Source organism: Psammomys obesus, unplaced genomic scaffold, assembly GCF_907164565.1.
Source record: "Psammomys obesus unplaced genomic scaffold, mPsaObe1.curated_primary_1811, whole genome shotgun sequence".
Classification (NCBI taxonomy): domain Eukaryota; kingdom Metazoa; phylum Chordata; class Mammalia; order Rodentia; family Muridae; genus Psammomys; species Psammomys obesus.
The window spans coordinates 8,457,349-8,484,727 of record NW_026596051.1 but is presented as its reverse complement, the minus strand read 5'-3'; the positions used below and the strand labels follow the sequence as shown (position 1 = coordinate 8,484,727).

The 27,379-nt window shown below is 37.7% G+C and overlaps 2 protein-coding genes across 2 annotated transcripts in view; one reads left to right on the top strand and one right to left on the bottom strand.

Moving 5' to 3' along the window:
* The window catches only part of Zpbp (zona pellucida binding protein), a 186,565-nt gene extending 175,744 nt beyond the window's left edge, over positions 1-10,821 (bottom strand). Inside the window, exons 1-2 of the mRNA XM_055624272.1 lie at positions 10,518-10,821; positions 8,345-8,425 (exon numbers count right to left, since the gene is read on the bottom strand). Of these exons, the coding sequence (XP_055480247.1) occupies positions 8,345-8,425; positions 10,518-10,821 (385 nt within the window). The remainder of the gene's footprint in view (positions 1-8,344; positions 8,426-10,517) is intronic.
* A 1,737-nt stretch (positions 10,822-12,558) lies between these two features.
* Spata48 (spermatogenesis associated 48) overlaps positions 12,559-27,379 on the top strand; it is a 73,784-nt gene continuing 58,963 nt past the window's right edge. The window contains exons 1-2 of the mRNA XM_055624033.1: positions 12,559-13,129; positions 20,434-20,534. Coding sequence (XP_055480008.1) covers positions 12,559-13,129; positions 20,434-20,534 — 672 coding nt within the window. The remainder of the gene's footprint in view (positions 13,130-20,433; positions 20,535-27,379) is intronic.

The following is a 27,379-nucleotide window of genomic DNA, read 5'->3' as shown; positions in this document are numbered from 1 at the left end:
TGTAGCCCTGCTGTAACCTTCTCCCTCATTCCCTCCCAATCCCACCCTTCCTCCTTCATCTCCTCCCTGTCCCTTTCTAAGTCCATTGATAGGGGAGGACCTCCTACCCTTTCATCTGACCCTAGTTTATCAGGTATCTTCAGGACTGGCTGCAAAGTCCTCCTCTGTGTCCTGGCAGGGCTGCTCTTCCCTTGGGGGGGGGGGGGAGGAGCAAAGAGCCCGCCATTGAGTTCATGTCAGAAATAGTCCCTGTTCCCCTTAATAGGGTACCCACTTAGATACTGAGCTGCCATAGAAAAAAAATCTATTTTTAATAAAAGAAAACAAGAACAAAGAAATGCTAATGTCCAATAAATAAATAAAAAGGTCAACACTCTTACCCACTAGTTAAGTGTAAGTTTAAACGATGTGAAGATTCCATTCTATTCATAATGGCTATCGTCATGAAAACATGGAACGTGTAGACTATGGAATACTATTCAGCCAAAAGGAAAAATAAAATCATGAACGTTACCGATAAATGAATGGAACAAGAAAATAGCATATTGAGTGAGGTGACCCAGGCTCAGAAAAAAAGACATAACGTGTTCTTTCTCCATCCATTCGTCCATCCATCCTAAGGAAACTAAGTCAGCATACAATAGAGACATCTGCACACCAATGCTTATTATGGCACTGTTCGTGACACCCATGTTACAGAATCAGCCTAAGTATAAAATAACATGGATTTTTAAATTTTAAGTTTTATTCAGCTATGAAATCCAGTGAAATTATGTTATTTAGGAAAAAAAAAAAAGGAAACACGATGGAACTTGAGATCCTGGTAAGGGAAATAGACTAAGCTCAGCAAGATATACAATGCATGATTTGATTCACCTATGGAATCTGTATTTTGTATGGTATTATGCGCACAGTGAATGCGCACTTCTTCATAAGAAGATGTGAAAAAAGGCATTGACATTTTCTATTGTTCTCCACCTCATTCTATTCTAACACAGTCTCTCAGACCCTAAAGTTCAGTTTCAGCTAGGCTATCTAGCTAGTGAGCTTGGCGACTCACCTTTCTTCTTCCCTCAATGCTGGGGTTACAGGCATGCAGGACCTCACCAGCTTTTACATAAGAGCTGTGTATCTGAAACCAGGTCCTCATGCACAAGCAGCAAGCACTCTTCTTATGCCTGAGCCATCTTTCTCACCCTAGAAACTTTTTAATAAGGTATGAAAGGAGAGTTACTATTTGAAAAATGGGAGATGATTAGGTTTGAGGAGCATAAGGAGAGCAAATGTGATCAAAGCATGCTATGTATATATGAAAACATAAGAATGAAAACTACTACTTTGTATAATTGATATACACTAATAAAAATAGGTGGAATGAACTTGCCCAAGAAACTTTTAATATTTAATTTTTAAAAAGTTTAAAGAAAACTAGTTGACAGAGGGAATGAGAGGAGAAAGGAAGAAGAGAGGGAAGGAAAAGAGGAGAGAGGATGGGAGAAGAGAGAAGAGGGGAGGAGAGAGTCTATTATCTATCTCAGTATATGTGGTGAACTGTGCCTCCCTCTATTACAACAATTATTAGTCTACACTGAGAATGTGAGCTCATTTGGACACACTGCCTCTGCAAAGGAAACCACATCTGTAGAGTGGATCCAAATCCAATGGAATTAATGTGAAGACATAAAGGGTGTTCACATGAATGGAAAATTTACACCCACCTACAAATATAAGAGGAAGACATAGAAGAGATTTATGGAGAAAGCAGCCAATTTCTAACCCAAGCAAAGACTAAAACAGCCCTTTTGCTCATATGCCTCATAGGAACCAGAGCTGCTAACACTCTCATTACAGAATTCTAGCCTCTAGAACTATGAGTCCTTTCTGTTGTTTAAGCCACCTACTCTATGCCACTCTGCTGCAGTAGTCCTACAGAACTACTGTACTTAGAAAAGTCTGGGGCTGGAGAGATGGCTCAGAGGTTGAGTACCAGCTGCTCTTCTGGAGGTCCTGAGTTCAATTCCCAGCAACCACATCATGGCTCACAGCCATCATAATGAGATCTGGTGCCCTCTTCTGGTCTGCATGTGTACATGCAGACAGAATACTGTATAAATAATAAATAAATAAAACTTTTTTTAAAAAAGTCTTCCCTTGTAGCATTTTCATTTATAGTTTCTATATTAATTACAGTTTATTCAATTTGTATCCCAGCCATAGCCCTCTCTCTCATTCCCTCCCAATCCCACCCTCCCTCGATCATCCTTTTCCATGCCCCTCCCTAAGTCCACTGACAGGGGAGGTCCTCCTCTCCTTCCATCTGACCCTAGCCTATCAGGTCTCATCAGGATTGGCTGCACTGTCTTCCTCTGTGGCCTGGCAAGGCTACTCTCCCATCGGGAAGAGGTGATCAAAGAGCCAGTTACTGAGTTCATGTCAGAGACAGTCCCTTTTCCCCTTACTAGGGAACCCACTTGGATACTGAGTTCCCATGGGCTACATCTGTGCAGGGGTTCTAGGTTATCTCCAAGCATGGTCCTTGGTTTGAGAATCAGTCTCAGAAAAAAACACCTGAGCCCAGATTTCTTGGTTCTGTTGCTCTCCTTGTGGATCTCCTGTCCCCTCCAGGTCTTTCTAGCTCCCCCTTCTTTCATAAGATTCCCTGCACTCTTGCCAAAGTTTGGCTATGAGCCTCAGCATCTTCTTTGATACACTACTGGGTAGAATCTTTCATAGGCCCTCTGTGATAGGCTCCTGTCATGTTCACTGTTTTCTCCCTCTTCTGATGCCCTTCCCATTTGCCTTTCTGAGTGAGGATTGATCATGTTACCCAGGGTCCTCCTTGCTTAGCTTCTTTAAGTGTACAGATTTTAGTATGTTTGTCGTATATTATATGTCTAATATCCACTTAGGAGTAAGTATATATTGTGTGTGTCTTTCTGTCTCTGGATCACCTCACTCAGGATGATCTTTTCTAGTTCCCATCATTTGCCTACAAATTTTATGATTTCTTTGTTTTTAATTTCTGAGTAGTAATCCATTGTATAAATGTACCACAATTTCTGTATCCATTACTCAGTTGAGGGACATCTGGGTTGTTTCCAGGTCCTGGACATTATGAATAAAGCTGCTATGAACATGGTTGAGCAGTTGTCCTTGTTGTGTACTTGAGCATATTTTGGATATACGCCTAGGAGTGGTATAGCTAGATCTTGAGGAAGTGCTATTCCTAATTATCTGAGAAAGCACCAGATTGATTTGCAAAATGGTTGTACAAGTTTACATTCCCACCAGCAACAGAGGAGGGTTCCCCTTTCTCCATATCCTAGCCTGCATGTGCTCTCACTTGAGTTTTTTTTATCTTAGCCATTCTGATGGGTATAAGGTGAAATCTCAGGGTCGTTTTTATTTGCATTTCCTTGGTGAGTAAGGATGTTGAGCATTTCTTTAAGTATTTCTCTGCCATTTGATATTCCTCTATTGAGAATTCTCTGTTTAGTTCTGTACCCCATTTTTTAATTGAATTACTTGATTTGTTGCTGTTTAACATCTTGAGTTCTTTATATATTCTGTATATTAGCCCTCTGTCAGATATAGGGTGAAGATCCTTTCCCAGTCTGTAGGTTGTCGTTTTGTTCTGATAACAGTGTCCTTTACTTTACAAAAGCTTTTCAGTTTCATGACATCCCATTTATTGATTGTTGATCTTAGAGCCTGTGCTGTTGGTGTTCTGCTCAGGCAGTTGTCTCCTGTGCCAATAAGTTCAAGGCTCTTGCCCACTTTTTCTTCCGCCAGATTAAGTATGTCTGGTTTTATATTGAGGCCTTTAATCCACTTGTACTTTAGTTTTGTACAGCATGATAAGTATGGATCTATTTGCATTTTTATACATTTAGATATCTAGTTAGACCAGCACCATTTCTTAAAGCTGCCCTTATAGCATTTTCTAATGTCCAGTTCCAATTCCTCCTCCCCACCTTTGTAGCAGCCTTAAAAACTAATGGTGTGAAATTATAGTGGTGCCAGGAGCCTGGCACCACTAGAGGGAGTAAATAGCGTTCAGATACTTAACAATGTTTTTGTCTCAGAGGATTATCATAGATCTGTCTAACACTTTCTTGAAAGAGCCTCTGACTATTTTAACTGGGTTTTATAGTATACTAGAGTGTATAGTTGGATACAGTGAAATAATCTCAGGAAGTACATTACCAAAAACGCTTTAGAGAAAAACAATAGTAAATAACATTTGGAACTTTGAAAAATTCTAACATATTCCGAAAGGATAGGACACCAAGTTCACACAAAGGAATGTGAGCATGTCCAGGACCAGATATATGCATGTAAGCACTGAATTTTTACATCTCAATGAAGTTGAACTTCTACACAATTTTAAGCAAATAGTAAAACATAACTGTCACCTAACTTGATGGTAACTAAAGTCATGACCCTCCTCACCCCCACAAAAAGACAGAGCAAAGTACCCTTGGTAAAGGCTAAAGGACTAACTGGTGACAAATGTTTAAGTTTCTGGCCAGTCATTAGCCTAAAGAAAATCAGCGAAAACACCACCACTATATCTTGAGAAGGAAAAATAATCTTATTTTCAAAATCACTATGCTATATAATTTTAAATATCCAATTTTCAATGTTATTTTAAAAAGAAAAACATTCAAGAAATAAGAATGCAAAACATAGCAGTCAATTGAGACTACCTTGAGGAAAAAACAAATGTTTGGGTCAACTGATTAGCATATTAAATTTGCTATCTTAAGTATGAGCCAAGAAAACCATATCTAAAGTACTAATAAAAATATAGAATTCAATCATTTCAAATAGATAATATCAATGAAAAGATTAAAAAGAAGCAACAAAAATCCAAAGTAAAATACGTAATAACTAAAATGAAAACTCCAATCTCAGGAAACAGCAGGAGACTGACCAGCCAAAAGGAACAAGAGCCTTTGTGAAAAGCCACTGGGGAATAACTGGACTGATACATGAAACTGACAATAAAGATAAATAAACCATGGTTCGGACATAAGGCAAATCTTTAGAGTCCCAGGACAGGTAAAAGAAAAATTACACAGGATGTTTGAAGAAACATTGATTAAAAACTTCCTGAAATTCACAAATATCACAAATCCACAAATTTAAGAAGATCACTGAACTTTAGCAAGGAAAAACTCAAAAGATACACACCTAGACACTTCATGGTCCATCAAAATCCATAAAAAATTTCGTTTAGAATAAAAGCAACAGAGAGATGTAACTAGTTATATTTATGTGATACTTAACTGATAGTTTGTATCTTTTTTTTTCTTAGAAGACATGATTAAATACAAAATCTGAATAGGCTTAAAAGCAGAGTAAATTACTATCAAAATAAATTCTTGCAAACTCCAGAACCAGATGTTTCTCCAGCAAAGTGTATCAAATAATTAAAGTAAAATTAACAATAATTTTACTTTACTTCATAAACGGTTTCAAAAAATATGAGGAGGAGCTATACTATAGTCTGCTCTACAAAGTCGCCCTCACCCTAACATCAAAATCACACAGGATACTCACAAGCCTTTATGAAACACAGACCTCCCAATACTAGCAATTAAATCCAACATCACAGAAAAGGACTATAGTGGGCCAGTGAGATGGCTCAGCAGCTAAAGGCACTTTCAACCATACTTGACAAACAGAATTAAATTTCCAGAATGCATATAATTGAAAGAGAGGACCAACTCCTTTAAGTTGACCTCCACCCAAAAGGTTGTAGCATTTACACACACTCCTCCACGTGCCCCAGACATACAAATAGTAAATAATAGTTTTGTTTTACAAAGCAAAAGACTCTACATCATGATCAACAAAGGGCTAAAAATCATCATCAACTGAAATTTGTTCCAAAAATTCGAGGCTATTCAAAATATAGAGACCAATCAATATAAAGCATCATAGCAAAAAATAAACAAAAGCAAATGATTGTTCCCACGGATGTAGGAAATAAATTGACAAATTCCAACACCCTTCATTGCAAAACATTCAACAGAAACAGAAGGAACCTTCTTCAGTCTGATTAATAACATCTTTAAAAACACAGCATTATGCTGAATACTCAAAAACTGAAACTAAAATAGAAGCAACACAAAGCGATTTGCTATAATCAGTATTGATGAAAAAGTTCTAAGGGAAGCAACTTGTAAAAAAAAATGCAATCATTTTGGAACAAGACATAGCTATATTTAGGTATCATGATTTGCATGGAAAATATTAAGGTATAGTAAAAAGCTAGTAAATAAATTTTGCAAATGACAAGGTATGATATCAAATAAAAATATTAAATGCATGTCTAAAACCAGCAATAAAAAATCTAAAAACTAGCTAAATAAATTCTTCTATTTAAAATAGCATTTAAAATGAAATAAGTAGGAATAAACCATATTACTACAAACTTATATTCTAAAAATTATAAGGAGTTTGAGGAGAAATTAGGCTTAAACAAATGTGAAACTATTTGATATTCACTAAATGAATGGAAGTTGCAAAAACTGATTTAGAGAGTTAGTTCAACTCCTAATTTAAAAGCCCTTTTTGTTGTAATTCATAGCTGATTATTAGAATCAATATGGGGACCCACAGTAACAACAAAAATCTTAGAGAACAAAATTGAAGGCTTCACATTAAAGCACTTAAATGCTCTAAGACTCGCTCTAAAGCAACAATAATAAAAATAGCAAGGTGTTGGTATAAGAAACAGACTTGTAGACCTATGGAACAGAATGGAGAGCCCATCACTAGGTCCACAGCCATGGCTAATTGCTTTTCAATAACAGTGACAAGAGAGACTTCAAAAGAGAGAATAAGCTCTTCAACAGGACAGCCATACACTAAAGAATGAGTCTTAGCTCTAGCATTTATCAAAAGCAAAAATTAACTCACAATGAATTAGAATGAAGACTATGAGACTCTTAAAAGAAATCAAAGGAAAAAACTAAGTCCATAAAGTTTTAAATGTATTTTTTCAAAATACATTAAAAAGTAAAAAAATATAGCTGGGCAGTAGTGGTGCATGCCTTTATCCCAGCACTAGGAAGACAGAGGCAGGTGGGTCACTGTAAGTTCAAGGTCAGCCTGTTCTACAGAGCTAGTACCAGGCCAGCCAGGGCTACACAGAGAAACCCTGTCTCAAAAAACTTTAAAAAAAAAAGAAAGAGGGGAATATAATCCACAGAGTGGGAGAAAATGTAAAATGTTTTTAAGTCATGTATAATAAGTATCCAACAGCCAGAATACATAAAGTCTCTACAACGCAACAAAAACAACAAATATAAGAGCTAGATAAGATCTCAATAGGCATTTTTGTAAAAAGATACCTATATATTATATAGATATTACGCAACGAGGCACTTCATTTGTTGTTAGAAGCATAGGACAAATAAAACCACAATAAAGTATCATTTCACATCTGACTAGGGTGTCCATATTTAAAAGAGATGGATAGTAACAAGTGTTGATGTGAATGTTAGGAAGTTTGGATCTCCACATACTGCTGGTATAAAGGAGAACACGTTCAGGCTCTCTGGAAAAATGGTATAGCAGTTCTTCAATATGTTAAACAGATCATTGAAACTTTAGCTATAAATTATTCTAAGATATACTTAAAGGAAGTAAAAAAAAAATACATCCACACACAAAAGAATATTATTCAGCTATAAAAAGAAATGGTATATTTACACAACCTCAACCAAAAAAAATGTTCTACAAAATGAACACAAAGGCCATATGATGTGTGGTTTTAACTAAGCCAAGAACAGCAAATACCAATCTGAAAGTATTAGCAGCGTTCAGGGCCAGGAATACTTCCTTTATGAGCATACGTACTTCTTTACAATATAATGATGATGTAGAACTAGAAAGTTCTGATGACTGTCTACCTTGTCAATAAACTAAAAAAACATTAAGGGAGGTGTTTCATGGCAAGTGAATTAACTCATTAAAAATTTTAAAATGTTGCAGCTGCTGTGAATGCTCTGAAAACATGTATCCAAATGTTTGTAGTGTTTAGATCTCAAATGGAAATTTTTAGCATATTTAAGCTTCCCACATTTAATCTTATTGTGAGTAATGTATCTGTTAACAAGTAAAAACACTGTCTGAAACCTCAGTTAACTTTTAGAAATAACTTTCCTTTGCACATAGAACTAGACTTGGATGACTCCAGATGTACAGAAACCATTTTACTTCAGCTCTACAGAAGGAGAGTAACTAGAGAATGTGACCCTTTTCGGCAGGGCTACTAAACTATAAACAGATGCTAGTAATTTCCAATTACTGAAAAGCTATTCATGAGTACCAGGAAAATGTGATGATCCCACTATTTTCAGTGCATCTTGAGACAAGCGAAAGCCTCTTGGCAATCGAGCCAAATCTCCAACTATGAAAAACAAGAAGAAGAAAAATGATCAAAGTTTGTCTCGTAAAAATCCCGAAAAATTACAACAAGAGAATAATTTACCTTGACACCATTTCAAGAAGCATGAATTAGTCTACTATGACAGCTTATCTACTGCTCTGCATGCCCCTTAAGGAATTTAATGTATCCATGGCGTACCCCTTTTATAAATCTTAATAGCTTTTCTGTGCCTATACTTAACAATATCCTCCGATCTTACAGGCCCCAAATCACAAACCTATACACCCTCAATCTTCCCTCCTGTCCTCACTACTCAGCGGTCGTGAAACACTCAATCTGCAATGGGATAGTTATTCATGCGCACATCACTTTCCTTGGTACAAACTCTATTGATGGAAGCACAGTATTTCAGTCAACTTATCAAGAATCGTTTGCAAGTAGTACAGCTTTTGACATGAAAATTATTAAGACAATAATTCTGGAAAACAGCTTCATAGTCTTCGTATTGTTAAATGAGCATATATGATCGTGCTAGGCTGTGAACAGAACAAATGGGAAAGGCAATGCAAGGCCTATAAAGCCTTGACTCCCAAAATAGCCTTAACAGCAAGTGGCAGAGGACAGATCATGCCATTTTAGGCTGGAGTGGAGTTTAAGTGCAAATTCTGCTACATACTGATAGCAGGAAAGTCACTTTAAACTACAACTTTGAGGATTTTCATCTGCAAAATCAGACTGCCAGTAACTTCAGCCTTATAAAGCTATCGTCGGAGATATAAGGTGCTATATAAAACTCAGCCTTTACTATTCACAGTTTACATGTTAAGGTATTAATTGCTTGTCCTGCTTTTGACAGTCCTTATTGAAGGAAAGGAAAGCCAGGCAATATTTTAAAACAAAAACACAAATTTTCATTACCAGGTACAAGGCCAAGTGCCATACTCAAATGCACCTTTCTCACACAGAATAATTAAATAAAATTTATTCTCACAAAACTCTTTGCACCCAACACCTGGACTTTGTATTATAAAAGAAGTAATCACCATACCCTCCCCCTTCTGCCTGTACTAGTTTGCTTTCTATTGATGTAATAAGCACCACGCCCCAAGTCAATTTGGGGGTTTGTTTCGGAAAACCAAGGCAAGGACTCTAGCCCACATTGGGAGGCAGGTACTGAGGCAGAAGCGTGGAGGAACGCTGCTTGCTGGCTTCCTTTCCCTAGCTTGCTCAGCCTGGTTTCTTACTCAGCCCTGGACCACCTGCCCAGGAATGACACCACCCCCGGCGGATAAAAGCAATTAAGAAAACAACCCTACAGACGTACTCGCAGGTCAATCTGATAGGGTCAAATCTTCAATTGAGGTTTCCTGTTCCCAGGTGAGTATAGTTTGTGTCAAGTTAGTAAAAACTAGCAAGCACTCCCCATTTCTTTCCTTTCTCCACCGTATCCTTTTCTTCACATTTCTTCTATTCGTATCCTTGGTTACTTTATCTTTTCGTAAAAAAATTTAACCCAGACAAGTGTCTCTTTAGTACATTTATTTAGCATCTATGGGACATTAGCCGATTGTTAGTAAGTCCACAACTTCAACACACACACAAACACAAACTGCAACCAAAACCTTCTAGTTAAAAAGCAAATCTAGTAAACGCTCATTTCTTTGTCCAACATAATTATGTTTTTGAAACTGTGTAAAGTGCCTCCATTTAAATCTTACAACCCCAGCTACTTCCTGCATTTTACATCGGGAACCAAGAGAGGACGCTCCACAATCAAGGATGGTTTAAAAGCTCAGATTCAGTACAATTCATCACTATATACAATCGCTCTGAAACACAAGCTGGCAATGGCCCGCGGACTTAAGTTTATTAAGACACTTTCAATTTAAAGCTTCACGTTTGGATAATCTCCTGGAGCTGGATCTCCTTCACGATCCCACAGGGATCTTCTCTATGCAAATGAAGTTCCTTTCAAGAGTCCTACACAAAACCAGACTCCCGTGCTGGCTGGAGGCTTTCTTTGTGTAAACGGGGTCACGTGACACGGAGCCAACGCAATTCTCGTGAGGAGCCGCGGCAGCCTGAGCTCCCGCCGTGCGGCGCCGAGCCTCACCTGCAGGGGGCGCCCGCAGCAAGGCGGAGAGCAGGACGGCGGCCACCGACAGCGCCGAGAGCGCGGAGCCCGCGGCCCCGGCCCGCCGCCGTCCCCGCGAAGCCCGGCCCAGGGCCAAGGCCTTCATCCACACGCCGCCGCCGGCCGAGCCTCGGCGCAGAAGGTCGTTACCTGACACGCGCCCACCCGCCGCCGGAAATGGGCGGACGGCAGGCCGGAAGGACGGACCGACGGACTCGCCGCCACTTCCGCTCGGGTGGTCTGTGGGAGGTGTGCTGGCTTGGGAGCTGGCTTGGGTACCCATGGAAGGCAAGAGGTCGATCCCCATGCCTTCGAGGCCACCGCACCCTAAGGAAACCCTCCAGAACCTGTCTTGTCAGAGATTCCAAAGCTAGGAGAAGAATCTTGTGCCCCAAAGTTCTAACCTTTGCCTTTCCGTGGTGTCGGTGGTCGAAGGAAAAGCCCTTCTTACTACCTTGGCAGTGTTTTAGCCTTTAGGTGCCAACTCATGGCAGCAGATAGTGAGAACTATTGACTTAATGCATGCACAGCTCTCATAAAGCTCCTGAATATAGTAATGCCGACGGCTGTATATTATCAGTGTGTGGAACTCCATGGAAGTTAGATGTAGTGAACACCCAGGAAGGATTAAAGGTGTTTCCTAAGAAAGTGGCATGGTGGGAAAACGGAAGAAATGAGATAGATGAAATTTACTTTCATGCAGTATTCAACCTGGAAGATCACTTTTCATAACCTGGATTCAGGAAAACATGCAAAACCAGCTAGGAAGCCATTTAACATGAGAACATATTTTAAAATGAAAGAGAATCATACATCCACTTTTCTGCCATTGGAAAGATTTAATGGTAGTTCAGCTATGATATAAATAAATTTTATACAAATATAGTGAACAATGAATTTTGAGCAGCAAGAAGAATTAAATTTTTCCCTTTAATATGAAAAAATAATACTGAATGGACTAAAAACTTCCTTTCATGTCTTTTATGTACTGTGTCCAGGACCTCATGCTGAGAAACGTCGACATTTATTGCAACTTTGCCTCTTGTTTAGTACTATATCTCAAAATTTCAATCATCATAGTTTGCTTATACTTACTATCATACAGTTGATGTGATTTATACATTCTATGCCTGACTCAGATAGAACCTTGCCATTCCCCCCCCCACTTAATTTAAGGAAGGTGTGAGCTATTACCCCCAAATTGTAATAATTCAAGTTAGTTGCAGTTTTCATGCAAAGCCACATTTTCTAGTTAAAAACAGCTCATAAGTGGACTTCTATACTTTTCATGTAAAACAGCCCTTGCTTTTTATGCTGCCATTTACTAAAATAACATAAATACTCTCATTGCTTTCATTCTGGACATTGTGGTAGCCTTAAGGAAACTGATGATAATTTAAGGCATATAAGAATGCACCTTCACTTTGGCTGTAATTTCTGAATTACTTTCCTTAAAAATCAGTATAATGTTATAGTGTGTTTAAATTAAACATATACCATTTTTTATAATTTATCCCAATCAGAAAAAACTTATTGTGTGTGTAAGAGAGAGGCTGTATGTGTGTTCACTAGATCAACTGCAGCATATTCTTTAAGTTACTTTCTTACCCACAAAATATAAACATGAAAAATTTTACAGATACACATGTGTGAATATTGTTTTCCGGAGTATTGGCAGAAAAAAAAAAGTGTAATGGAAATATTACTGGCACCTATTTTGTTTTCCTGAAAAAATGCATTATGATGTAATAATAAGTAGTTCCATGAGTTAAGGTTCTACCTGTTGCCAAGCAACAAAGACTCTTTCTTTTGTTTTTTATTCATTCTATCCTATTTCTGTACTGGCCTATCTCCCTTTCAGCAGAAAAAAAAAAAAATTACTAACATTTAGAAAACTGATTTAATAACTTTATGCTAGATTAATCCTATTCTTCCATTGCTGGAAGAATTGATGGGTTTTTAATAGTTAAAAACTAGTAAAGGATTGTCAAAGGAATTTAATTCACAATCCTCAAAAGCGATGAGACAGTCCATGGATATGGAGGCTAAGAACATACCTGGAAAGATGAGTATCCCGAAAAAGTTCATCTTCTCAGGGTCAAAGGCTGTTGAACATCCAGATTACCCACACTACTGTGAACTCCTACGGAAAATGAATATGCCCTTTGTGAAAGGATGTGAAGACAGACATAACTGTGGAAGATTTGAAAAGAAATGCAACCCTACATTTGCAAAATTTCATCCTTATCCCCCTTCAGACCTGCCAAACTTTCATAATCACTACCCGTATCCCCCACCATATGGTCAGGAGTATCCGCTGTTTCCACTTCGTGATGATGTGAACTTGGGTGACCCCTGCTCAGGATTTATGAGTCCTGGTGGAGATGCTGATTTAAAGCCTGGCATTGGCAGAGCTATACCAAACCTGGCGAGTTTCGGTGATGTGAAACCTCAAAATCGAGTTCCTATGCCAGACAAAGGATTTCAAACAACAGTAAAAAGGCAGACTATACTATCACAACAGCTACAACAGGACAGGAAATGGAATTCCAGGGAAGTATCAGACATTTCCATCAGGGCAAAACTTGGAGGTAAGTAAAGTAACATAGCCTTTATGTGTTTTCCAAGTTAAAAAAAAAAAAAAAAAAGGATCATGAACCTGAGATTTTAGCAGTTAAATTGATGCTAACTATAACTGGACAAATTAAGTTAGATATTAAGAAGGTCTTATTAAAAGTAAGACTGTATAAATCTGCTTGTAAAGCAAACTTTTGTTTAAAAATTAAATATAATTTTTAAGTTTAATTTATCAACAGCAAATATATTAACAGATAATTTATTGTAGTTATACAGATAACCTTATTTTGCCAAAAGAGGGTTTGTGTATCACTTAGAGCACTTCAATTTACGTATCACAAAGAGATTCCTTTTTTATTTTTCTCCCATGTAAACAATCTGCTGATTAAAAGGTTATATGGACTGAAATTAAATAAGAAAGATGAAAGTAAATTGGGTAAGAACAGGAACTGAAAAGAAGCAAACCCTCCATAAATAGTGTTATGCTTCTGAAAGCTGAATTAATGGCACTACTGTCATCTGTACTATGATTCTCTGGGCACAGATATAGTGAGAAATATCTCCAAAGGAAAACCACAACAACTACTTCCTGTGTAGGGAAGTGTGCATGGTAGGCAGGAGGGAGTGATAAAAGATTAGCATCTCTGACTATGGGAAAAGGAAAAAGGTCAAACCTTTGGCTGGGTTGCCTTGCTTGCTGTGGTCTCAGAAATCGTAGGATGCTTCCACAGTTCATCTTCAGCTTTCATCCAAAACTTTAGGGGATGAAGGAAGACAATATGTGAATGAAGAGCAGGGCCACCACATGTCTGCACTGTAGAGATGCATATGTTCTGACATTCCTCCCAGAGAAAGACCAAAGTTTTTAGGGACCAAGAGTAAAGTACAAAGAAGGAAAGAAATCAAAGGGAAAAGAGCACTTAACATTACTTCAGCCTCACCCTCCAGCTGCTTTTAAGCTGGAAAGGAGAAACTGGAGAGGTGTAAGCTGAGGAAAGAATTACGTTTTTCATATATCACTCAAGGTGGGCATGGGGGGAGTTCCTGAGTTATAGACTTCCTATATAGATTGTTTATGAGGTCGGTGTATTTTAAGAGTTAGTTATCTGAAAATTCTATCTAGGGAAATATGTTTCAGAGAATCAAATGTACTTTCTCAACAAACAATAAACACTATGCTAATTATTAGAAATCAAAAAAAGGAGCTGCACTCATTCTTTATTAATAATCCAATGCATAATAGTTTATTACCAAGAATGCGTCATTAAAAGAAATAAAGTTGGGCTAGAGAGATGGTTCATTGGTTAAAAGCACTGGATGCTCTTAATCTACTAACAGTTTCTAAGAGTAATACCTGAGATTTGGGGACCGAGTTCCACATAATATTTGAAGTGCTTCAATAACTTTGATGATCTTAGAGGTGTTTATTAATCGTAAATGGCAAGTATGTCAGATTTTAACAAAACTAAAATTACATCCCCAATAAATATCTTTCCTCAGCCAACATCTCTGTCCACTTAGCTCCCAAATTTAAACTTCTGAATCCAAAGTTTGTACAACGGATTAATTCATGGAGCAAAACTATGACTAGAGGACAAAAAAGACTGTTCTTTCCTAGGAGATCACAGAAGGATTATCTATGGAAACTACCAGACTTGCTACAGCAGCTTCACTTCTGCTAGTCACCTGAGTAAATCACAGTGGTTCTGAAAGTTTTAAAACTCTCTAGTTAAAATACTCTGAAGAACTCCATCTATAGTTTAAGTTCAAGGCTTTGCTGTGCTGACCCTTTCTTTCCCTATTCTTCCACCATTCCCCTCCTGATAAGTTGTACCATAGCTATAACTAACATTCTGTAGTTTCTTAAGAGCATTATAATTTCATAGACCATGCTACTACTGTACATGCTATTTCCCTGCCTGTAACAACTGCTTTTTATCCACTTCCCCTTTTTAAAAAAAAATAAGCCCTATTTAATTTTCAAGATTAGATCAGTTGTCATCTTCAGGAAGATGTTCCTAACTCCTGACAATCTGGTTGGACTAGATAGCTCTCTTCTGAAGCCTCATAGAACTCTGGGCTCCATTATTGTTGCAATTGCCACATAGTGGTTTCAGTACTTCAGTGTATGAATTTTCTTCATGTTCATCAGTACCTTAGAAGCACACTCTGCCTTTCATCTTGATATGACTGTCAGCATACTTACAGGGCAACAAATACTTTGAAGACTATTTTTTGTTAAATAAATTATATGGCTAGTGTCATTAGATTTCTAATCTATCATTAGATAGCTTGTCTATATAGTATCCAGAATTTTTTTGCCACTACCATTCCTGGTATGTACACATACTATATACACACATACACAGATTCCTAGTATTCAAGAGCCCTCTTTCAATTGCAAATTAAATAAATATCCAAATAATTCTCTTCCATGTTGTAATTTGCTAAGCACATAAATCCCAGAAATTGCTATGTGTCTTCATAGCAATTTATATGGCAGAGGCCATTCTTACCCACATTTCTCAAAGATCCAGGAAAGTAATTAGATAATTCATTTAAAATGCCTAATACCATATATTGTAGCTCTTTGGGATTTTGTTTGGTTGGGTTTTTGAAATGAGTATATTACTGTCTTCATTCTTTCACGCCATGAGTTGGACAACCTAGCTAATATATTGTTTATATAATTTCTTTCATTTCTATCTATAAACAGACCAAAACTAAATGGGAAAGTTACAGAAATTCTATTTCAGCATACAGAATGTTAGGTGGAGATTTACAAAAGTGCCATAGAAAGATCAAGATGGGTATGGATTAAGAGGTTTAGGCTAGTGAAAAGTATTTCATTGGGCACCTTCACATGGGTGAAGTAAGGGAAGCAATATATGAAGCCAATGGTTGTAATACAAGGTCCAGTGGACTGCTCAGGGTGCCCGTGGCTGGTTCTGCTAACAAGACTGGACCAAAGTAAGCTATCAAAAGCAGCAAGGGCCTACAGAGCAACAAAAACGGAGAGCAAGATAAAATGGAAGACTACTGCAAAGAATTGTATCTCATCTTGGGTGAAAGGGATGGAGGCTCCTTGCAACCAGGGCTCCTCGGCAGTATCCAAAAAAATCTTCTTGCTGTTTTATCAAGAGTTAAGGAAACTGTTGCAGGGTGAGAGATGCTAAGGGAGCTTATATGGGATATTCCTGCTCACATAAAGGGTGAAGTCTGGTTACCTTAAGGGAGGTGGGTCTGTTAAGAAAAACATGTAAAATTTGGGGTATAAATTCAAGAATAAGGATAATAAGAAGTAAAGGAGTGATCAAGGGGAGGAGCCAGAGTAGAAGGGAACCAAATTCCATCCACAGGAGGAGTCTTGTCATTGAATTATTTTGGTATGGTCCCAGACTCTTTGGGCCCATCTCAAACCAGTTTGGATTTGTTGATGCAAAAGGAACACTGTTTCTGGAATAGGGTGCAAAATCCATCTTTAGCAGTTCTCAGGAGATCTAGTCTTTGGATAATTGCAGCATCCAAAGAATAAAGTAGGTTCTGAAAGTTATTCAGCCAATCTGAATTTTCTTTAAGGTTTCTGACAGCTATTGAGACATAGAGGTTAACTGACTTAAAAAAAAAAAAAAAGAGTCAGATGGGCCTACTAGTTCCCATTTCAGAGGTCACCCAAACTGTTTTAGAGGTTTGGGATACAGATCTCTCCTAATTCTTCAAGCTGACAAAAGAGGTGGTGTAGAAAGGGGAGCAGCTAGAGTGTCTCTGAGGTGGTTCTGTCTAAGGGACCATGATAAAACCAAACGGATGACAAAGATCCCGAACAGAAGACAGCCATTTCGTGATATCATATCTTTCTTTGGATTGTGCTGTGTGAAGGAGACAGTCTATGTACTTACAGAGAATCAGTTGATGAGGGGCTACCAATAGGAGTGCAGGAGATCCAGAAATAATCACATTGAAAAGTCTTTTCTTAGTTTGTATGAGGACATTTTAAGGTCCCATAGCCTTAAAATCCTCAGGATGTTTGTAATTATATGTGCATTCACTTATATATAAAACACATGTAAAAGCATAAATACTAACTAATTTTTATCTAAAGGAAGGGCAATTTTCCAAAAAGATAAATGTATCCTGGGGTAGGAACAATTATCTCTTAAAGTTAATTCATATACCCAAGAAATGGAGAACATATTGCAAAACCAGAATTAGGATAAGGATCAAGGAGATAACATTTTTATTACAATTATATGATTTTGTCTGTCTTGTCCATGTGTCCTTGTCTTAAAAATAGATTTAAATATTTTTAAACTTAAAAAACTGATGTTAATTGTTCCAAAGAAGGATTCAGGACTGTTAGCCATTATTATGATTAATTTTAGTTTTACTATGAACAAAATGAAGTTAAACCAAGTTAACAACTTGAGTTTACAAATCAATTTCTTGCTAAAAAGATTTCATGATATTAAAAAATCATAATCACTTGTGGACAGACAGTGCATGAATACATAATCATACATAAAATATGCTTTAATAAACCAAGGTTTTAAACATTATTGTTTGTTGGGATTATGGTTTTATCATTTTCATTGTGAAAACAAAACTTAAAAACAATGTTAGTTCTGGCAGAAACAAAAGCAGACACATGTCAGTGAAGTATTGGGGTGAGGGAAATGTCTTATCTCAGTTAGAGGGAAATGGGGCTGGAGACACCAGACAGAAATACCAGACAGTGAGACCTGGCAGAGCCTACCATAGCAGCACCTCACTGACAGCAGCTTGTCCAGCACTTAGCCACTTGTCCTTTGAGTCTCTGGGACCTGTTGAGCCGAGTGCACTTCCGTGTGTTACTATGCCAGTGTTTGGAGGCAGGTGGCCAGGAAATTCTAGACTCTCTTTAGAAGCTAATACCTGTATCATGTAAAATTAAAACAAACCAAAACATTAAAATTAAAAAACAGGGAACAGGACAGGAGCCTACCACAGAGGACCTCTGAAATACTCTACCCAGCAGGGTATCAAAGCCAATGCTGAGACTCATAGCTAAACTTTGGGCAGAGTGCAGGGAATATTATGAAAGAAGGCAAGATAGAAAGACCTGTAGGGGACAGAAGCTCCACCCAACAGAACCAAGAAATATGGGCCCATGTATATTTTCTGAGACTGATACTCCAACCAAGGACCAGGCATGGAGATAACCTAGAACCCCTGCACAAATGTAGCCCTTGGGAACTCAGTATCCAAGTGAGTTCCCTAGTAAGGGGAAAAGGTATTGTCTCTGGCATGAATTCAGTGGCTGGCTCTTTGATCACCTCTCCCTGATGGGGGAGTAGCCTTGCCAGGCTACAGAGGAGGACAGTGTAGCCAGTCCTCATGAGACCTGATAGGCTAGGGTCAGATGACTGAGGAGGAGGACTTCCCCTATCAGTGGACTTGGAGAGGGGCATGGGAGGACCTGAGGGAGGGAGGGTGGGATTAGGAGGGAATGAGGGAGGGGGCTACAGATGGGATTCAAAGTTAATAAATTGTAATTAATATAAAAAATTAAAAGAACAGGAAAAAAAATACAAAGCAAGCATTTTAGAAGTTTGATGTTTTCTCCTTAGTCTAATACAAAAGGGGTATAGTGATTTGCAGTGGATTCAGTGGTACAATGACGTTTTACAGGTGCCACCATTTTGTTTTGTCTCATTTGGTGATGTCTAACCAAGATGGTGGTGAAGTCACATGACATTTGCCTTTATGATATCAGTAGCAAAGATGACAGCCAGGACACTTGGTTGCTTCCATCTTGAAAAAGTTTCCAGCCAAGATGAGGGATGGACTCATTTTACCATGTGTCTGACTCTTCACCTTAAACTAAACAAAACATGGTTTGCTGCCGAGAACTTCATCAAGATGTACTGTCTTGCATGTGACCTTTGAATTCAGATCTGGCCATATCTACTAGACAATGGCCACACTTAGTAAGTACTTTTTCTGACTCCAAGTCTCACTGACTTAGATAACTTCAGTAAATAAAACAGCTATCTACAGGCCCACCTTCAAGTCTCTTTTCTACCTTCTCTCAGCTACTTTGATTATGCCTCCAATTCTATACCTCAGACTTTGCCAGCACAAACTTCTAAACTCTATTCCCTAAACTCTCTCTCTCAGTTGCTAATCTGACTGAAAAGACATACACATGCACACACACATACACACACACACACACACATGCTGCCATCAAAAGCAGAACATACTATGTTAACAAATTATCCGATTCTATTTAAGCTGAGATCCTGCCTTTAGATGGGAATTGGCATTTCACATGTTTGTCCTGGATTGGTCAGTCTGTCCTCCTGACTCTGTGACTACAAAAAAAGAGAGCAGAACACCTAATCCTTACCCCATCCTGGAACTGGGCTAGTAATGTCCTTTATGAAGGCACTCTTCTGTAACTCTGAAAGAAACCTCCAAGCTCCTCTATCAGCTACTTATAGATGCTGCTTCTATGAGTTGGGACCATAAAATACATTTCCCACTTTCTCTATTTTGCTCTTTTGGGACCAACTTGTCCGTTTAAAAAAACATAACAATTCATATTTGAACTTCAAAATAGATTCTACAGAAATTTGAGCCAAATTGGGGCATGGGCCCACTTTACCATGTGCTAAGATGGTTTGTCTTCAGTACACTTCAATGGACTTGTCCCCAGAGAAAGGTTAGAAATGGCTCCATCATTGCCAAAATAAGCTTTAAAAAGGAAAATAGAATTTTGTTTTTCAGGTATTTTTTTAAGCGGAGCCTTGCACCTAGGGATCCACACATCCTATCAATGGGGTAAATTAATCACAATTATTCACTTCTGGCTTAATAAGTATAATATGGCTGGAGAAACAGTCTTGGGAATCCCACAGTATTCTGCTTGGCTTGTACTCTAGGTGTACATAAGCTGGGGTTTATACCCTCTACTGTGGCTACAGTATCTGCAGTCCAAAGTGGACCTTGGTTTTACTACTGGTACAAATTCCAAGTAATGTGTTAAGATTCTAGGTGTGTGCTCTATCATAATTTAAAGTTTTGGGGTTGGTCAAGATACATACTTCTTGTTTCATTTAATGTAAATAAAAGTCTAGTATTATGGCCAATTATGACCCAAGTTTTAAATTTGTAATCTTAGCATGTATTTCATACAATTCAGGAAGCATCAAACTTAACTTACAATTACCAGAAACCTTGTTACAGTTTAATGCACATCAACTAGATGTTTCTAATGGAAGAAAAAGCAATACTGTGTTTTTGACATAAAATGCATACATTTTTTTTTGGGTTTTAGGTTGGACAAGCCCACTGAAAGTTACTGCTTTACCAGCTCAGGAACATAAAAAAGACTCATTAAGCCGCTTACATAAATTTGATGAGGAGGCGACAAGTACAGTAAGATTGTCTTAATAGTTTGTATTATAGAATATAGTTTGTTTGTATCATTGTCTATGTGTTTGGTATTTTCTTCCCCAGGAAAAAAATAGATAATATTTACAAAGTGCATCCCTTTTTAGCATTTAAAACAAACAAAACAGTTTTATTAGTTTAGATAGTACTAAAATGTATAAATAACAGCTTCAGCTTCATTTTATAAATAAAATGCTTCAGCTGGAGAAAACATCTTCTCACACAGGGAGCATCCTTACCGTATAAGATTCCTTAGTTTCCTTTTCCATGAAAAAGGAGCCCCTCCAATTAGCAACTTTGAAAACCTATCAGCATGATAACAGTAGACATTTACAGTGATGACAGCAGAAGTTTTCATTAAGATCATGAAAACACAGTAGCAAACTTTCAAAAGTTCAGTTTTACAGACTGTAGTGGTTGCACTGTCTAAAATCTGGATAACAGTAATTATCTTTTGTTTTGTCATATAGAATCTGAAGAAATTCTAAGAGAAAGTAACATGTTTTCAGCGCAGATATTTGTAATAATATTAAAAATTTTATTGTGGGTGTTGCTAGTATCTTGTCAGGATAAATATAAATATAGTTCTGCTTCAGTATAAATAAGTTGTCAAAAGTACCTAAAAGACAACTAGATCTTTGATGATCATTTCCAGAAACACAAGACAGCAACAGAAGATGCCTTGAGGAGAATAATTTCAGAAAACCACATAGGTAATAAGTCTGAGGACATAGACTCCAAAACATTTCATACAGAAACTAAGACCATATAGAAGTAACCACTTATAAGACCATAGTTAGGGTACAGAAGAAGATTGTATTTATCAGAAAAAAATTCAGATTCCAGTGAAAGTTTATCAGAATAACAATGGTTTACCAAGATGGTGGTCAACAAGAACATGTGCCCCCACAGAGCATGATGACACATGAACTTGAAGTGCTCCTAGAGAATTTTTAAACACACAGTCAGAAGTCATAGTCTCCCTTGTGAAGAACAACAAAAATGAAAAGATGTCAGTCTTTGAGGACTCTCATTGTTAGAAGGAAGAGTTTGCAATCCACAAACTGGTAGCCATTTTCATATTTAAACTAAGGACTTTCTCTGAAATTTATCTCTTTATGCCTCAGAACTAGTGTTATATTTGAAATACTTATATTTTAGAAAATAAAATAAACACAACTTAGTCATACAATAAACATTAGCTTAAAGAAATACAAATATTTCACTTGTGTCAGGGTAGCATTCAATTATATCAAATTGTCCTAAATAAAGTGATTATTTTATATCATAAAAAATATTCATACTTTGTCATATATACCTAAAACAGTAATTGTAAAAGAGTATTGTAAAAGGAAATTTCAGACTAACAGAAATTTATGAATGGAAATAAGATTTGCTAGAATTTTGGTACCTAGTCATTTATAAAGCTGACAGCATTTGTATATAATAAAATTCATGAACTAAATATTCATGTATTAAGATTTTAATTTTAACTTATTTGTATGTATGTGTGTAGAGGGGATGTGCAGGTGCCTGTAGAAGCCAGAACAGGGTATTGGAGTCCCTGGAGTTGGAGTTATAAGCTATTATAAGCCATCTGTTATGTTGATATTAGTATTGTAGACCAAACTCCAGTCCTCTGCAAAAGCAACGTTCTTAACTACCTTGCCATCTGAACAGAAGCAAGATTCATGTTTTAAATGTTGAAACTATCAATTAAATGAGTCAAAGAATAAAAATAAATAAAGTCAGAGCATATAAAAAGAAATTCATGCCATAACCTCCAGGGGAAAAGCAAAAAATAAACAAACAAGAAAAAACAAAACACAATGCAATGATAGTATTGAAATAGCCAAAAAAAGACAGTTATTCTCCAAAGCTGTAGCAGATCTAAATATAACAGAAAGTAGGCAATGTTAGAATCCCATCACTACTGTAGTCCAAATCAGACTGTTATTACTACTTCATCACTCTGCCACTTAGAATTCTACTACACTTTAAGAATGCTAACAATTCTAGACATTTTGTCAAGATCATACAGTTTGTCCTAAAACAGAAAATAACTAAAGCAAATAGTAAGTTATTCATAAATCAGTAGGGAATGAAACACTGTGATCAGAGATAAAGGCAAGAATGAAGAGGAAAAATATAATGTGTGATTACTATAAATGACTCCATAAAATAATAGTAATGACCTTGTGGGGTTTTAAACATATATATTAAATGAACATATAAGTGAATAATTAATCTGAAGTAGGGTCAACAGTTAAATGTGACAATGTGTTTCACCTTTCCTGAGAGAAGAGTAAAAGTACTTTTCTAGCCCAGGTCTGCAGGCACCATTGTGCCCCAGGCTGGACTGGAAGTAATGAAGCTTAGCTGGGTGGGTGGGTTAGCAGGATCTCGAACACTGGTGAGTTCAGAAGAAATAGCCTTCTTTGAGACAGTTTTCAGTGAAACAGCTCTCCTTTATTGGGAGGGAATAAGGGCTATATAAGCCTTGGGAAAGTGAGTAGGGGTTTTCAGGGTGAGTGTACATTATTGGCTGGGGCTTCATTTGCATGACGAGGAATTCCAGGTGCTAGTTGGACATGTTCTTACAAGTCAATAGGAAATTTTACACCTAAACCTGGCCACCAGGCTATGTGAATACTGACTTCAGGAGTGGCGGAGGTGGAGTTCACAAGGCTATGTGCACTGGGACATGCAGGCCCAGACAAGGACCATGAATTCCATCACCACATTGTGAAAACATTAGTGAAGTAATTCTACATAATGTTCTCAATATACAACAAAGTTCACTTATAATCAACAACCAGATGATATTTAGGAAAATGGAAAATATTTCAAAATTGAGCATATTTCTTACTATTTGTGGGTCAAAGAGTTTTAAGAGAAATTAGAAAGTATTTAAAACATGACAGTATATGCATTGGGCTATAATACAATTAAGATTTTGCTAAAAAGAAATTTCAGCTTTACATGATTAGACTACAAAACTAGGAATTGGCTTCCAAGATGATGGCAGCCAGTGTGTACCTTATCTGAGTAGCAGATCAGAGACTTTGAATCCAGTGAGTAGCCTGGTATTTCCCAGACAGGAGGGGACATCCCAGAAGCTGGGGGTGCACAGCTCTAGGTCTTCCCACCCCACCCCCCAACACCACCACACCCATTCCTGTGACCAGCTCCCCAGTCCAGGAGTCTCAGAGGGTGAGCCCCCTGCTATGTGAGCTCTGGTACCAAGTTCCAGAAATGCTCTGCTCCAACAACTAGACCTTGGATTCCTCCCTCTTCCCTGAGGGTAGTGCCTGGGTTCCTGGGACAGCATCCCAACTTTAATCCACCCACAATTCAATTGGTCCATTTATAGAGACCAGCTGGACAAAAGGCACATACAGGATCCTGGTTCCAAGATGTTGGAGCCCAGCCTAATTTGAATACCAGGAGTACAGTGTCTGCTTGGCCAGCAACCTGCAGTGTGGCTGACTTCAAAGCACCAGCACCCGTTCATGTTCCTCTGGACTTCTTCCACCATCCTGAAGATGACTCTGGACTCCAGAGATGTGTGGTTCCAGCATTCATTTCTACTCTACTCACTGTCATAAGGAGAATAGCAGAACCTCACTGGATCACAAAGGCCCAAGAAACCCAGCAGTTTCCAGGAACAAACAGCCAATGTCATATAAAACCAGATGGTTAAAAGCCAGTGTAAGACCACAATCAACAGAAAACAGGGCAACATGGCTAAATTAGAAACCCCTTTCCCCAAACACTAGATAGTCTAATACAGCTGAAACACAGGAAAATGACCTTAAATCTATGCTTAGAAAATTGTTAGAGGCATTTAAAGAGGAATCGAATAAATCCCTCAAAGAAATATAGGAAAATAAAATCAAAGAAATAGAGACCATTAAAAAGACATGAAGTAAAATACAGCAGGTGAAGGAAATGAATAAATCTGTTCAAGACATGAAAATGGAAATATAATCAATAAAGAAAACACAAACCAAGAATATCCTGGAGATTGAAAACTTAGAGAGTCACTGGAACCATAGAGGTAAGCATCAACAATAGAATACAAAAGATGGAGGAAAGAACCTCAGGCATAGAAGGTACAATTGAAGAACACCAACAGCACAGGCTCTAAGATCAACAATCAATAAATGGGACCTCATGAAACTGAAAACCTTCTGTAAAGCAAATGACACTGTCATCAGAACAAAAAGACAGCCTACAGATTGGGAAAGGATCTTCACCAACCCTATATCTGACAGAGGGCTAATATCCAGAATATATAAAGAACTCAAGAAGTTAAACAACAACAAATCAAGTAATCCTATTAAAAAAATGGGGTACAAAGCTAAACAGAGAATTCTCTGTAGAGGAATATAGAATGACAGAGAAATACGTAAAGAAATGCTCAATGTCCTTAGCTATCAGGGAAATGCAAATCAAAATGACCCTGAGTTTTCACCTTATACCCATCAGAATGGCTAAGATCAAAAACTCAAGTGACAACACATGCTGGAAAGGATGTGGAGAAAGGGGAACCCTCCTCCATGCTGGTGGGAATGTAAACTTACACAATCATTTTGGAAATCAACCTGGCACTTTCTCAAACATTAGGAACAGTGCTACCTCAAGATCCAGCAATACCACTCATGGGCATATATCCAAAAGATGCTCAAGTATACAACAAGGACATTGGCTCAACCATGTTCACAGAAGCATTATTTATAATAGGCAGAAGATGGAAACAATCTAGATGTTGCTCATTTGAGGAATGGATACAGAAAATGTGGTACATTTACACAATGGAGTACTACTCAGCTATTAAAAACAAGGAAATCATGATATTTGCAGGCAAATGGTGGGATCTGGAAAAGATCATTCTGAGTGAAGTATCCCAGAAGCATAAAGACACACATGGTATATATTCACTCATAAGTGGATATTAGACATATAGTATAGGATAAACATACTAAAATATGTATACCTAAAGAAACTAATCAAGAAGGAGGACTCTGGATAAGATGCTCAATCCTCATTGAGAAAGGCAAAGAGGATGGACATCATAGGAGGGAGAAAACAGGGAACAGGACAGGTGCCTACCACAGAGGGCCTCTGACAGACTCTACCCTGCAGGGTATCAAAGCAGATGCTGAGACATATAGCCAAACTTAGGGCAGAGTGCAGGGAATCTCATGAAAGAAGTGAGAAATAGTATGACCTGCATGTCTGGGCAAGGATCTTTTCTGAGACTGATACTCCAGCCAAGGACCATGCATGGAGATAACCTAGAAACCCTGCACAAATGTAGCCCATAGCAATTCAGTGTCCAAGTGGGTTCCATAGTAATGGAAACTGGGACTGTCTCTGACATGAACTGATTGGCCTGATTTTTTATCACATCCCCTTCAGGGGGGTGCAGCCTTACCAGGCCACAGAGGAGGACAATGCAGCCACTCCTGATGAGACCTGGTAGGGTAGGATTACAAGGAAGGGGAGGAAGACCTCCCGTGTCAGTGGACTGTGGGAGGGGCATGGGGGGAAAAGAGGGAGGGAGGGTGCAATTGACAAAGGGGTAGGAGGGAGCATACAGTGGGATACAAACTGAATAAACTGTAATTAATAAAAATAATAATAAAATGGTAAAAAAGTGCAATAGCATATGTATTAAGTGCAAATGTAAATAATAAAAATCATGTTTGGAACAAAAGGACAAAATTCTCTGAAAACTAACAAGAGTGCTTTAATTGATTGTCAACACTCCTTGAGTTTCCTGGTAGACAAGATAAATTCAATTAGACTTTTATGACAATAAATATGGTATTACTAAGAAAAAAAAGGCACAGGCTAACAGAATGGATACATAAATAGGATCCAACATTCTGCTGCATACAAGAAACACCTCAGCAACAAAAATAGACATTACCTCAGAATAAAGGGCTGGAAAGAGGTTTTTAAGCAAACAGACCCAAAAAAAACAGGCTGGAGTAGCCATCCTCATCTATAATAAAATAGACTTTCAATCAATATTAATCAAAAGAGATGGAGAAGGACATTTCATTATTATCAAAGGAAAAATTAGCCAAAAGGACATCTCAGTGCTGAATATCTATGGCCCAAATAACAAGGGCACCTGAATTTGTGAAACAAACATTATTAAAACTTAAATCACACATCTGTCCCCATACAATAGTGAGAGACTTCAACACCACACTCTTACCAATGGACAGTTCATCAAAACAGAAACTAAACAGAGAAATAATGAAACTAACAGAGGTCATGAATCAAATGGACCTAATAGATGTCTATAGAAGTTTTCACTCAAACACAAAAGAATATACTTTCTTCTCAACACCACACAGAACCTTCTCCAATATCAACCATATAGTTGGTCACGAAGCAAACTTCAACAGTTACAAGAAAATTGAATTAACCCATTGTTCTTTATCAGACCACCATGGACTAAACTTGGACCTCAACAACAACAGGAATAACAAAAAGCCTACACACTCATGGAAACTTAACAACTCCCTGCTCAATGACCACTGAGTCAGGGAAGAAATTAAAAAAAAATTAAAGACTTCCTACAGTTCAGTGAAAATGAAGGTACAACATACTCAAATTTATGTGTCACAATGAAAGCAGTGTTAAGAAGAAAATTCATAGTACCAAGTGCCTTCATAAAGAAATTGGAGAGATCTCATAGTAGCAACTTAACAACTCACCTAAAAGCTTTAGGAAGAAGAAGAAGAAAAAGAAGAAGAAGGAAAGAGAAAGAAAGAAAGAAAGAAAGAAAGAAAGAAAGAAAGAAAGAAAGA